General features: G+C 37.9%; 1 protein-coding gene across 1 annotated transcript; it reads left to right on the forward strand.

Annotated features, from left to right (window-relative positions):
• Nucleotides 1-263: 263 nt before the first annotated feature.
• LOC117303262 (allograft inflammatory factor 1-like) lies at nt 264-11,874 on the forward strand. The gene is made up of 6 exons (XM_033787418.1): nt 264-634; nt 4,887-4,948; nt 6,851-6,917; nt 9,593-9,634; nt 10,488-10,650; nt 11,692-11,874. The coding sequence occupies exons 1-6, from the start codon at nt 598-600 to the stop codon at nt 11,774-11,776; spliced, it is 456 nt and encodes a 151-aa protein (XP_033643309.1). The 5' UTR covers nt 264-597; the 3' UTR covers nt 11,777-11,874.
• Nucleotides 11,875-13,197: the final 1,323 nt, after the last annotated feature.

The raw sequence follows: 13,197 nt of genomic DNA on the forward strand, positions 1-13,197 counted from the left end.
CATGCACCAGCGTGCACGGTGACGAAAGGGAAAAACCATTGTAAAATAGGGGTCGCACTTAATTAACTCTCACAAAATTGGCAAGATATTAATTATGAACTAATAATCTGTGGCTGGTTTTATTGATAATCATGTTGAATTGAAGAAATTACTGTTATGCGGGCCCAAATCCAGCGATGTTATAAAATAACCCCCCTTTCGTATAATGGTCGCATCCAAACAAGGAAATCTCCGTTGACTGCATGCCCACGATGTGCATAATCCATTACAGAATTTGAGGAAGTGTTTTTAGGGGGATTTTCGGGCTTGGAAATAAAGTACCACTCTTCATAAGCGAAACCAATACACACTCGACAGCAAGATTTTTCCATTGAGGATACTGTTACAAGAGCCAATCTGAAAGACATTTTTACCGGGATCGTCTGCTAATTTTAACCTGTATTAGGACAGTGCAAGGTGTTCACACCGTCTGCACAAACACTGTGGTTTGACAAGGGTCAAGGCTCAAACTCCCCATCTGAACACATCCAGACAACGCTATCACTCAGGACGTTTGAGAATATCCCATTGTTTGTGAAAAAAAAAACACTTCACAAGATGCCGAGCACCAAGGTGGATCATGCCGATAAACAAGGTAAATAATTAGCATTCCATCATCATCTTATCCCATCTCGAGGAGACAGAGATGGTAATTATTGTGCACAGTATAGTTGCATGGTGTGCACTGCGCATAGTTTGTGTTTAGTCATTCATTTCAACGTGAAGTGGTCTTCAATTGTACTTGTGTACATCTCTGATTGCTCTTTAATTGCTTTGTCAACGGCTGTCGAGTGTGTTTGATTCATGGTTGACGGACTGGCTTTAGAGATCGTCAGAGCAGTCAGGTTGGCTCAGGGAAGGCTTGGTCTCCCTCCCTCTGCAATGGAACTCGGTTCGATACCCAGATCGGAGCCTTGAAAGTGGGTTGGATTTTCACTCACTACCTGACTGTGTGAGTTTTGCCTATAATGGTTTTCCTCCCATGTGAATTCATTGTTTTATCTACAAAAAAATTGTGTGATGTTTCCATTTGGATGCTTTACCGATTATAAAATTCTGATTCAGATTAAAACAATTTCATCAATGTGTACTTCTGCTCCCAATTGTCTTCCTCTTCAACCATGGAGGTAGAAAATTGTTTTATGCATCTGTTCCTATCTTGATCTATATGCATCTATATTGACAGCGTTCACTTTATTCCCAGTTCGTCGCAGAGCGATTATCATAACCCCCCTTATCTTCACGACGGTCCCAAAATCGAAGACAGTTCAATCTAATCAATATTTGTTTCCAAACCCTTTTGTCCGTAATATTCCACAACAAAACTTGTTGGTCGATCACTATACCAGGCTAAGAAGAAAAGGGATGAATAATAGCAAACTTGCGGGTACAACCATGTATATAAAACTTTGTATGTACAACTTCTTTTTTTCTGTGGGGGGGGGGGGGTGTTATTGACTCTCACAAAATTTCTCTGAAGATGGTATTTTCTCAACAACAAAACTTATTGAATGATCGATAACTATACCAGGCTATGAAGAAAAAAGGATGAATAATAGTAAACTTGCGGGTACAATAGTTTATGTAAGTAAACTCTGTTATGAGACTGAGAGTGTTGGCTCTGAATTTGTTTTCCTTGAAGACGAGCAGATATGTTCGCAAAGTCGAGACCAAACCGGCTCTTGGTACTTTCTCAGCATGCAGAGTTTTATTACTTGGTTGTTGTATACCCGCAAGTTTTCATACAGCTTATTTATAGTTTTTTATTATTATTATCAACACCATGTAAAGATTCAAACTTCTTACCCGTTCTGACTCTCCGTTGAAGACTTAGTCTGCTAAGCAAATTTGCCGGGGTATACCAGTTGCAGCGGTCTGCCTGGTGACCTATTTTTGCTAAGCAAAAGTTTGTTTGTGCTAAGCAAATTTTGTCTTTGATTATACAGGCTTTTGGAAATTTAACCCATGTGTCATCGTTCTCTTCATACCTTCTCCATACCTTCCTTTTCTAAATTCAAAGTGAGGTTGGGATGGCTAAAGTATGGTGTTGTCCCGTTTACTGGGATTGGCAGTGTACCTTATAGCCCCCATAATCGTGAAAGAATATAGGAGCTAACCCCGGTGTGTCTGGTTCACATAACAAGCACCCCTGTTTTACAGGTTTCCTCAGGCTTGCGAGCTACGGTGATTAAGTTCACTTTATGAGACATCCTTGGTTTCATTACCAGAAATATATTATAATATAATTTGACATCACTTGGCATCAAATAGCAATACAACAGAAAACGAGGAACACTTCCTCATTGAAAGAGTTATGCCCATATATATAAGAACCTTTTGGATTATTGTTGTTTTGGTCGTTTAAAGGGAATTCCCCTATATTTTGTTATGTTTATGCTTGGATTAGACTCAAAAGCATACCGCTGGTGTATAGAGTTGTTTTGATGAGTTCTGTGGATTGATGAGTAGGCCCTGGATTTTTGTTCCATTTCGCAATACATTCCCACCCCGGATATGGTTTGCACGTCGTTTATTGATGTAGTTTAAAATTATCTTTCATTCAAGAGAAGAAAAAAAACACTTTCTGTAATGTACCCTATATGGTACAACAACATTTTTATTTATTTTTTTTTTTTTTGGGGGGGGGGACACAACAAAACCTAATTTTAAAGGCACTGGACACTTTGGGTAATTTAATACTTGAAATCATTGTTACCATAAAAACGTACTTGATAACGAGCAATTGAGAGCTGTTGCTCTGTAAGAAACGGCTCCCTCTGAACATGCTCTGAAGTAACGAAGATTTTGAGAAAGAGGCAGTTTTTCACTCATATTTAAAAGGTTTCACCAGGCCTGAATCATTTTATTATAGGCATCTGAAAACACAAACATTTATTGTGCAATAAGGGTGTTTTTTTTTCTTTTATCAATTTTTTGCAACTTCGATGACGGACCAATAGAGTACACATTTTCACAGATGTTTGTGCATGTTGTGATACGTGATAATACTAGTCTTCGACAATTACAAAATGTGTCCAACAGTGGCTTTAAAATGGCCTCTTTCATAAAGGAAAAGGAAGTAAAAGGGTAGTTGAAATCATGCGTGACTCTACAGTTTGCTCGAGGCGTTTATTTTGGGGGTGATTCTTCTGAAAGCTTTGCCCAAAAAGTACACTCGGTTGAAACATCCACTTCCAGATTTCACGGGGGGGGGGGGATCGTACATGTAGCCGTTTAGGCCGTGTGCAAACAAGTCAAAAGTTGAGACCATTTGGGCACGAAAAACATGTTGATGATATACGATAAAGGACATGCAAAGAAACTAATATGACCGGAACGCACGCCAGAATGTAAAAAAAAACACACATTCAAGGCGTCAAGTGCAGTTCTTTATAGAAGGGGTGGGGGGGGGGGACAGAGTAACCTCTGTGTCAACATGGCGCTGCTTCCGTACTCAGCACAGTTTTAACAAACCTAAACTTTACAGTACGCCTACATCATTTTTATTCATAATCCCCTTTCTGAATCCGTAAGTTTAGATTCATTTAATTCCTACCTATTGACACTTGGTATTAAACGCTTTACCTTTGACCCTAGTTTTGATCGGGCGGCGTAATTTTTTATTCTCAAAATAGAAGGGATTACACCTTGCAAAGTTGGCATGAGTGAACATTGGCCCCAGAAATCCACATACTATAGGAACTTTTGTGTAAACAAGAAATAAAGTATACTATCAAATCAAGTATTACTGTGTATAGGCCTACTACTGATTACGGTATTAGTGCTAAAGGCACTGGACACCTTTGGTAATTGCCAACACCCGTATTCTCCTTTGGTGTATCCCAACATGCTCCAAATAACAAATCTGTGGAAATTTGGGTTCAATTGGTCATCGAAGTTGCAAGAAAATCATGAATTAAGATAAAACACCCTTGTTGCGCAAATTTCAGATGACTGGTAAAGGCTTGCTTCAGTCCTAAAGTCTTTCTCAGATTCATCAAATTGCAGTGAGAAACTACCTTATTCTCAAAAACTAAACGTTACTTCAGAGGGAGTCTATTTGTTACTCTGCTCTCCGTTGCTCGTGACAAATTATACGTTTGTATGCTAATTATATATTTTGAGTGTTTTCTATCGTGTCAAGTGCCCTTAAAGGAACTTTTGGTAATTACTCAACATAATTGTTAGCATAAAAACTTACTTGATTACGAGAAATGGAGAGCTGTTGGTAGTGTAAAACATCGTGTGAGAACTGGCTCCCTCTGAAGTAAAATAGTGTTTGAGAAAGAAGTAATTTCTCATTGAATTCAAATCGAGACCTCAATTGAGGTCTCGAATTCAAGGCATCTGAAAGCACACAACCTGAGCAACAAAGTGTTTTTTTCTTCCATATATTCTCGCGCAACTTCGGCGACCAATTGATTTCAAATTTTGTTATTTTATGCATATGTTGAGATACACCAAGTGAGAAGACTAGTCTTTGACAATTACCAATAGTGTTCACTGCCTTTAAGACAAACAGGTCTTTGACAATTACCAAAGGTGTCCAGTGCATTTTACTATTGGGTGTCGATCTTGAGTCACGCTTTCGCAGCCAACTCTCAAACCATGGGAAAGCTCCAACCACATACTTTACGCACGTGTTGCTGCAAGTGTGTGACGTCACGTTGCCATAGATATATAGACCGGTGGGTTTTCTTATTCTACGCTGTTTAAACTTCATAGCAACATGACGTCACGCCAGCCCTTATACAGTTTATCTACTAGTCCAAAATACCCATTCCTATACCTGAAAACTCTATTCCTGTATTGATTCTGGTTGTTTTTTTTTTGTTTTTTGTTTTTAGGCGGGAAAAAGTGGGGCGCGTTGAAGAAGGACCAAGACGGAGCATTGTCGGAAATAAACGAGGTATGTTTTCAACGTTTGTCACTTAGAAGCCCTTTCGAAAACACGGTTTTTAGTTTGGGTCATGGTTTAGGCTTTGTTTTCCTATGCGTAAGCCTCTTACAAAAATCGTGCACGTTCTCAACACTGACGGAGCCAGGGCCGAGCTGGAGCTAATGTTTCGAAAAGGCCTACGGTATGTTTGTTTTTAACCAGGGGCGGGGCAACGATTAATCAAACTCTTGAAAATCAATCTAATATATATTCTGACAACTAAATATCAGATTTCTTTTCAATTGTTGGCTTCTTAGCCGGCTGAAATTGTTACTAATTACCCCCAAAAAAGAAAGACACCCCGAAAAATTAATATGCTTTTTCCAAAACCGATTAGCTGCAAGATTTTATGATGCACTCCTCAAATTCCAAACCCTGCAGGACCAACTGTACCGCCTAAATTCATCAACTCTCCTCAAAAGTTAAAGACCTTATTGTTAATTGTCATATGGACCAGTTTTCTCACTTGGTGTATCTCAACATTATGCATGAAATAACAAACTTGTGAAAATTTGAGCTCAAACGGTCGTCGAAGTTGCGAGATAATAATGGAAGAAAAACACCCTTGTCACACACACGACGTTGTGTGCTTTGGGATGGTTGATTTCGAGACCTCAAATTCTAAATCTAAGGTCTCGAAATCAAATTCATGGAAAATATTACTTCTTTCTCGAAAACTACGTTACTTCAGAGGGAGCCGTTTCTCACAATGTTTTATACTATCAACCTCTCCCCATTACTCGTTACCAAGTAAGGTTTTATGCTAATAATTATTTTGAGTAATTACCAATAGTGGCCACTGCCTTTAAAGCACAGAGACCACAGGTTAATAATAATTATAATAGAAATTATGCATTGACGTCATCCAGCGGCCATCTTAGTAGGAAAAACGGTGACGAAACAATCGAAACGCACAGATTTGTACGCGCGGGGCGCAGGATTGGCCAATGAACAACCTGCTTTTGACCTCTAGGTGAGGGCGCCCTACTGAAATGACGTCATGTGCATAAGGTCTACAAGAGACATTATAGCGCTCTTACACAAGGTACCACAGCGCTTTACAAGAAACTGTACAATAAGCAAATAAATAATGGCACTGATAATGGAAAAACAGTGAAAGCAATCAGTCATTGAACAGGAAAGTTTTGAGATGTTTCTTGAAAAACTGAAAGTGACTCCGCGGAACGGATTTGATGAGGGAGACGGTTCCAAACGCGGAGCTTAGGTTGTTATAATGTACACAATTTATTAATTTCGTTACCCTAAAAACGTTAAAGGCAGTGGACACTATTGGTAATTACTCAAAATAATTATTAGCAAAAACCTTTGGTGGTATAAAACATTGTGACAAACGGCACCCTCTGAAGTGCCATAGTTTTCGAGAAAGAAGTAATTTTCCACGAATTTGATTTCGAGACCTCAGATTGAGAACTTGAGGTCTCGAAATCAACCATCTAAACGCACACAACTTCGTGTGACAAGGGTGTTTTTTCTTTCATTATTATCTCGCAAGTTCGATGACCGATTGAGCTCAAATTTTCACAGTTTTTTTTTTATGCATTATGTTGAGATACATCAACTGTGAAGGCTAGTCTTTGACAATTACCAATAGTGTCCACTGCCTTTAAAATAAAAACTAACTGATGGGTTTACCAAAATAATAATAATTAGTCTGGCACATGAATTCTTGCCTTATAGTGTTATGCATCTATTCTTCTTAAACGGATACAAATCAATCAAAGCACGCATGCGCATCAGTTACAAAGGTCATTTCCGTTTTATATCCTTGTTTGACTTTCGGTTTACTTGTTTGACTTCCGGTTCGTTTATCTAAAAAAAAACATTGTTTTTCTTTCTCCTTTTTTCTGGCAGGAACTTGTCAAAAATGGCGACTACAGTTCTTACGAAGATCTGGAAGAGAGACTCGCCAACTATAAAAGTGGGTATTTTTAAAGACAAAGTTTACAATCCCCCAATGGACATGGGACACAACATTAGGGGGGGGGGGCACTTTATTAGGCACGTGTGCTTCAAAAAGACGAGCAGAGTATACTGTTCGAAACGTCAAGACCACACCAGCTCTTTTCAGAGCCACCAATCCTTCAAAAGAGATTTTACACATGGTTGTACCCGCAAGTTTAATATTCAGTATTTATAGTTACTTATCATGGATTGTGTGCTTCGTTTTTGAAAGAGTGAAGGCACCAAGGCATTTTCTCCTCGGTAAGGGCACCCGATAATGAGGAAATTGTAAATTTATACTGGAGTATTTCAAGGGCACCAAGGCAATGACCAGCGGGCATGGGGGGCAATCGCCTTTATTGTCTCCGTGTATCAGGCCTGCATTATGTTATTTATTCTGCCCCAAAATGCATGCCCCGATACTATGTGGAGAGTATGCAGTATTATTTCACAAGATCCAGATATTGGTTGCAGAAACTGGGGTGTTCAAATTGACACAATGGGTGTTATCACGTTACAGACAAACCGAAGAGGGAATCACAATTCACTTATTAGTGTTACATTATAGTTATCACCCATGAAGGCGTAATATGTGTTTGCAGAAATTTGAATGATTATCTTCTTTAATTAACTAACTTGGGCCTACTTAGTCATGTCTATGTGTTATTTTCTTTGGGTCTACTTCTGTTTCTTTTTTTCTTTCATTATTAATCGGTAAAAGAGAGAGAGAAAAAAATTACCAAGAAGGAACATAATTAAGTGAGAATAAACGAAATAATGCACTCTACACAATAACGGGACATTGTAGGAAAACCGGTGGTTTGATAGAACTAAGTGAAAGGACATAGCAATGAAAACTTAGAAAACCGGTGAAATGGCAACAAGAAATACTAGCACAGATCGAAAAGGAAAACTATGTTTTGAAATGAAATTTTCACAGGTTCGTTTTATTGTATATATATTATATAGAATTAAAACAATTTAACTATTCTAAAAAAAAAAAAAAAAATTACGTTCCCTTTAACAGTACAATCCCAAATCTCAAAAGGGTAAGATGGCCCTGCCTGGATATTAAATGTGTTAACATTTGGCGCCATATTTAAGGCGGCAATAAAGTCAAAACAGTACCGCTCTATTCCAGAGTCGCAGTGCATAATGATGCTAATTTGCAGGTCCAATTAAGTTACGTACAAAACAAACCATGTCACTTAATCTTATAAAGTCATGTATGTGATGTCAAGTCATAATGAGACTATTTTCCACCAAGTCAACAAACCTCAGCTTGAAATACAACGACAGATGTTATTCCTTCTGCCAAGTTGTGACAGAAATTTATTGAAAGCTGCAGCCAACTGTGAAAGAAGGCGTTGTAGTGTCTATAAGTAAATAGCAGTGTATTAATATTGAAACACGTATCTTTATGTCATCAAAGAGCTGCCGCCATTACTCATAATGTAATCTGGTAAACATGTATTATTAAAGGAACATTTGACAGAATAAGTAAGAACAAAAATCGTCTAAGATCACAGATTTACATAAAACTTACACGGTATGTAATGACGATGATAGTAGAAGACATCCCTTGAAACATTTCTGTCTGAATTGTCATATTATTTGATTAGGAATAAAATAATAGTAATTTATTTCCCGTTCGGAGTTTGTCGCACAGTGAGCGTTTTATTAAAGAAAATTGAAATGGATGTCCTGCAAAAATGTGTAATCGGGTTTTCACTATTGTTGTGACCCAGATGGCTGTTCGATCTCAAACTTCTACAGGTTTGTCAGTTTATGTATATGGTGTATTACATAAAGTGCTTACACTGCCAGCAACTGTTTTGTTAGCAAAAACCAGTTTTGTAGTGTTCCTTTAATATTGGCTAATTCGGGTTGCAATTTTATAATCATATACAGATAGAGTATAACATTATTTGGCTTATGTTCAAAGATGATGTAGATAATTTATCAGCTTATCTGTAAACACCATGCACCACTGATTTGTGTGCTGTGGTGAATCACTCTGATGGACGTTATCTTAATTTTAACAGAGAGTAGTCCTTTCTAAGGCACTGGAAACTTTTGCTTAATACTCAATTGTTAGCATAAAAACTGACAAACGAACAATGGAGAGTTGTTGATAATATAAAACATTGTTAGAAACGGCTTCCTCTGAAGTAACGTAGTTTGTGAGAAAGAGGTAATTTCTCTCTTAAATAGTACACGGCAAGCCTTGTATTATACTCCAGAGGAGGTTTCTGCACAGTATTGGAAGATGATGATGATTATGCATATGAAAGCACACAAAGAATATGTGCAACACGGGTGGTTTTTTTTTTCATTCACTATTGTCTTGCAACTTCGATGACCAATTTAACCCAAACTTTCACCGGTTTGTTATTTTACGCATTATTTGGATCCCCCAAGTGAGAGTACTGGTCTTTGTCAATTACAAAAAAATGTGTCCAGTGCCTTTAAATGGGAAACACCACAAATTGTTACAGGAAGTGAAAACACAAAATACTATATGTCACTTAATTGTTGATCGAATTACAAAATGGTGATGTGTGATATTAAAGTGGTTTCCGAGAGAGAGTCGTAATATTTTATGGCCGCAATAATATTTAAACCAACTGTTTATGTCTTTTAAAATTGCAGTCAAGTTCATGGAATTCGATCAGGATGACTCAGGTGACCTCGGTAAGTCTTTGTATAGTTTGGGGTGAGACCAATGCTTTAAGAAGAGCTTCAATTTGTGATGCATGTTTAACCATCCATTAAGCCATGAAGGAGAGTGTTATTACTTTATTTATTCTTATAATTCATCTGGCATGATGACAGATTTCCCACAAAGAAAAGAGCATATGGTCTTTAAATCATTCAAATTGATTTTTAAAACCAATACCAGATCGTCATAGGACTGCTTTTGGGCAACCAAATTTGCAATCTACGTTGACTTTCTATCAATCTTTTAATTTGTTACACTACACTCTCTTGTTTTAAAGGCGTGCACTCGAGTGTGAAATAATAATGTTTTCTTTGATATGGATTGTACGCATGGAAATAGGAACACACTGTTTGTTTCAACTCTGCCCCATATTCGGTACCTTTTGGAGACCAAGGACAAAACAAAAAGGGGGGAAAAACTCCATAGGGAAATTCTAAAGACAGGTGCTCCTCAAGGAATTTTGTGTACAAAGTACATGTATACGGGAGGATCTACAGAACAGGGACAATGGAAAGAACAAAAGATGTCTCCACAGGGATGCATTTTTGAAGTGTGTTTTATAGAGTGTGATTATCAAGTCTTTCATAACAAGTTTATACCCTGAAGACGAGCAGAGTATACTGTCCGAAACTTCGAGACCAAACCGGCGCTTTTCAGACCAAACCACCTCTTTTCAAAGCCAACACTCACACTAAAGAGATTTACACGTGGTTGTACCCAGAAATTTACTATTTATTTATAGTTTCTTCCTAAGTTTATACCCCTTGAGTAGAACTAAATTGCTCTCATGGAAATCTTTTTCATATAAAAACTATCCAATCACAGACGTCAAAGATGTGACGTTCATGATGGAGAAACTAGGTCAACCGAAGAACCTTCTGGAAGTGAAGAAGATGATTGCTGAAGTAGACACCAACAACTCGGGCACAATCAACTACAATGAGTTCATTGAGATGATGCTGGGCAAGAAGAACAGTGTTTTAAAGATGTGAGTATCACATAATTACCCCATCGCTGGCTACCGATTAAAGACCGAATACATTTTTTTGGTTGCTCTTCTTGTTTTTAAAGGCTTGAACAAAACTACCCTCGACATATTTCCACTTTGCTGTCACTTCACGGATAAGTTAAAATTTAAAAACCCAAAAATTTGTAATATAATGCGTGCATTTATGATGAAACGCAATGTTGATTGTTCAACCGAGGTTTGAAAATCCAAGATGGCTGACGTAATTCAAGATGGCCGCCAAACTGACCGAAAGTAGGACGGTACCAACGGATCCGTTAGCCCTCGTTTGTATAGACATATGAACTGATAAACAGAATGTCACATTTTCTCAAAACATGTCTGGTGTCACATCGTTTTTCATAATATTGTTTTCAAAACAAGCGGTAAAAAGATCGAATATTTATCACCATAGAAAAATATTATAGATACCACAAGGGTCACGTGAGAATTTCGCTAAAACAAAATAGAACCGCGACACGCACACTGAGTCTCAAATTTAAAACAAACTTTCAAAAATGTACCCTTTGACAAAATAATCACCTCACCTTTATTTCCCCCTCTAAAATCCAACCCAAAAGGGACGTCAGTGAACAGTTAATATCGATTGTATTTTTCTATCAAAAATATTGAGAAGTAACATTTGATGATGTTAAATTTGCACCGGATAAATAGTATTACTTGGTGACCCACATAAACCGACGTGTTGATGCACTGTATAGTCGGTACCTTCTCCCAGTTCTGTGGGGGGGGGGGGGGGGGGACATCACATGCATATAAATACTCGGGGTGGGATTCGAACCCACGACCTTTGCCAATCTAGAGCAGATGTCTTACCGACTAGACTACCGAGATGGCCCGGTAGCTAAAGACTCAGAGGTTGCCCGGTAGGGGCAGTTCGAATCCTATGTTTTAGCAGCGGGTCTCGCAACTCAACGACTTTACAATACTATTATGTAAAGTTTTCATCGGATAAAATAATTTTGTGGGGTAACTTTTTGCTTTCTTTATTTTGTTTCTCAGCATCCTGATGTTTGAAGAGAAAAGGAAAGAGAAGGAAAAACCAGCCGGAATTCCACCTAAGAAGAGTTTGTCCGATCTGCCATAAATAATCGTCCAATCTGTTACAGTTTATCGGTTTTAATCAAATCTTTTTATGACTCTGTCTATGTACGTCACACGATGCAGATTACTATACAGTTTATAGGCAATTCCAGGCATGTATCTCCAATATGAAAATCCACTAATAAGTGTTCTCATTATTTTCTTGGGGAAACAAGTTAAAGCTAGAAGACTGTTTCTTGTGCTGTGGAAGTGTTTCTTGTGTATCTGGGCCCAATCTTATGACTGTAAGGACAAACACCTGCTAAGCACAGAAAAATCATGCTTGGAAAGAAAATAGGTTTCCCGCCAACATTCCATGAAGTTGACATTGTTTTTGTGACTGGTGCCCAACTCATGCACAAACACCTGCTAAGCACAGAAACATCTTGCTTGGAAAGAAAATAGGTTTCCCGCTAACATTCCATAAAGTTGTTGTGACTGGTGCCCACTCATTTTTTGCTAAGCAAAGGAATTTCTTTAGCAGTTTTTTTCTTCTGCTTAACAGCTTAACGAAATTGGGCCATGTGTAGTTAATTGCCTCCTTGCCTACAAACATCATCCGTCGATACTATTAATTGGTTTGAAATCCTCCCTTGACACAAAATAAAAATCGAATACACGTATTCGAATACTTCTCTGAACAATGTGAATCGAACGATTCCCAGTATTCGTCTGAGTCAAATCCGAATAATATCCGAATGTGTTCATCGACCCTCTGAGTCTTGGCTGCACGTTTTGTATTTTAGATTATAACAAAATAAGTGTAAAGTTTAACTTTAATGATAAAAAAAATGATTGAAAATGTTTTTTTTTGTATAAATCAATTTGACTAATATAGTTTCACTTCTGAACAGTATGGTACAAACCACATAGTTAGTCTTTTATTAATTAGTTGTATAATTTTAACGTAGCCATCTTTGTCTAGTATCTTTCTTGCTTACAATAATGATTGTCATTCTATGTCGTATATATAAACAAAAAGGTGCCCGTCTATTCCCTTCTGACCTCTCTTTGGCCTTGTGTAACGCTTTGTTTACAGTAGTTTTTAAAAATGAAATCGTGTTTTTTTTAACATCGCTTGATATTGTCATTTTTGTAAAGTTTTCACCTAGCAGTATTTGAAACAATATGAAAAAGCAGTGTTTGAAAAAGACGTCAGGTGACTAGACGTATATCGGCTCAGTGTACATGTATGTTGTAGAGGGTCCCACCTTGGTTGAATTTATGGTAGCTTCCCTGGGTCGACCCCAGTGTGTGGCGGTTGTTTTTTCCAGAACGAACGTGTGCAGATAATTACCCACGTTCGTCCTGGGAAAAAAAAACCGCCACACACCGGTTCGACCCAGGGAAGCTAAACGAACGCACCCTTAGAAATGAGTTTAAAGAAATGAAATGTTAGTGTTCTTGTAACACCTCTAAGAAACG

Source organism: Asterias rubens, chromosome 19 (genome assembly GCF_902459465.1).
Source record: "Asterias rubens chromosome 19, eAstRub1.3, whole genome shotgun sequence".
Classification (NCBI taxonomy): Eukaryota; Metazoa; Echinodermata; class Asteroidea; order Forcipulatida; family Asteriidae; genus Asterias; species Asterias rubens.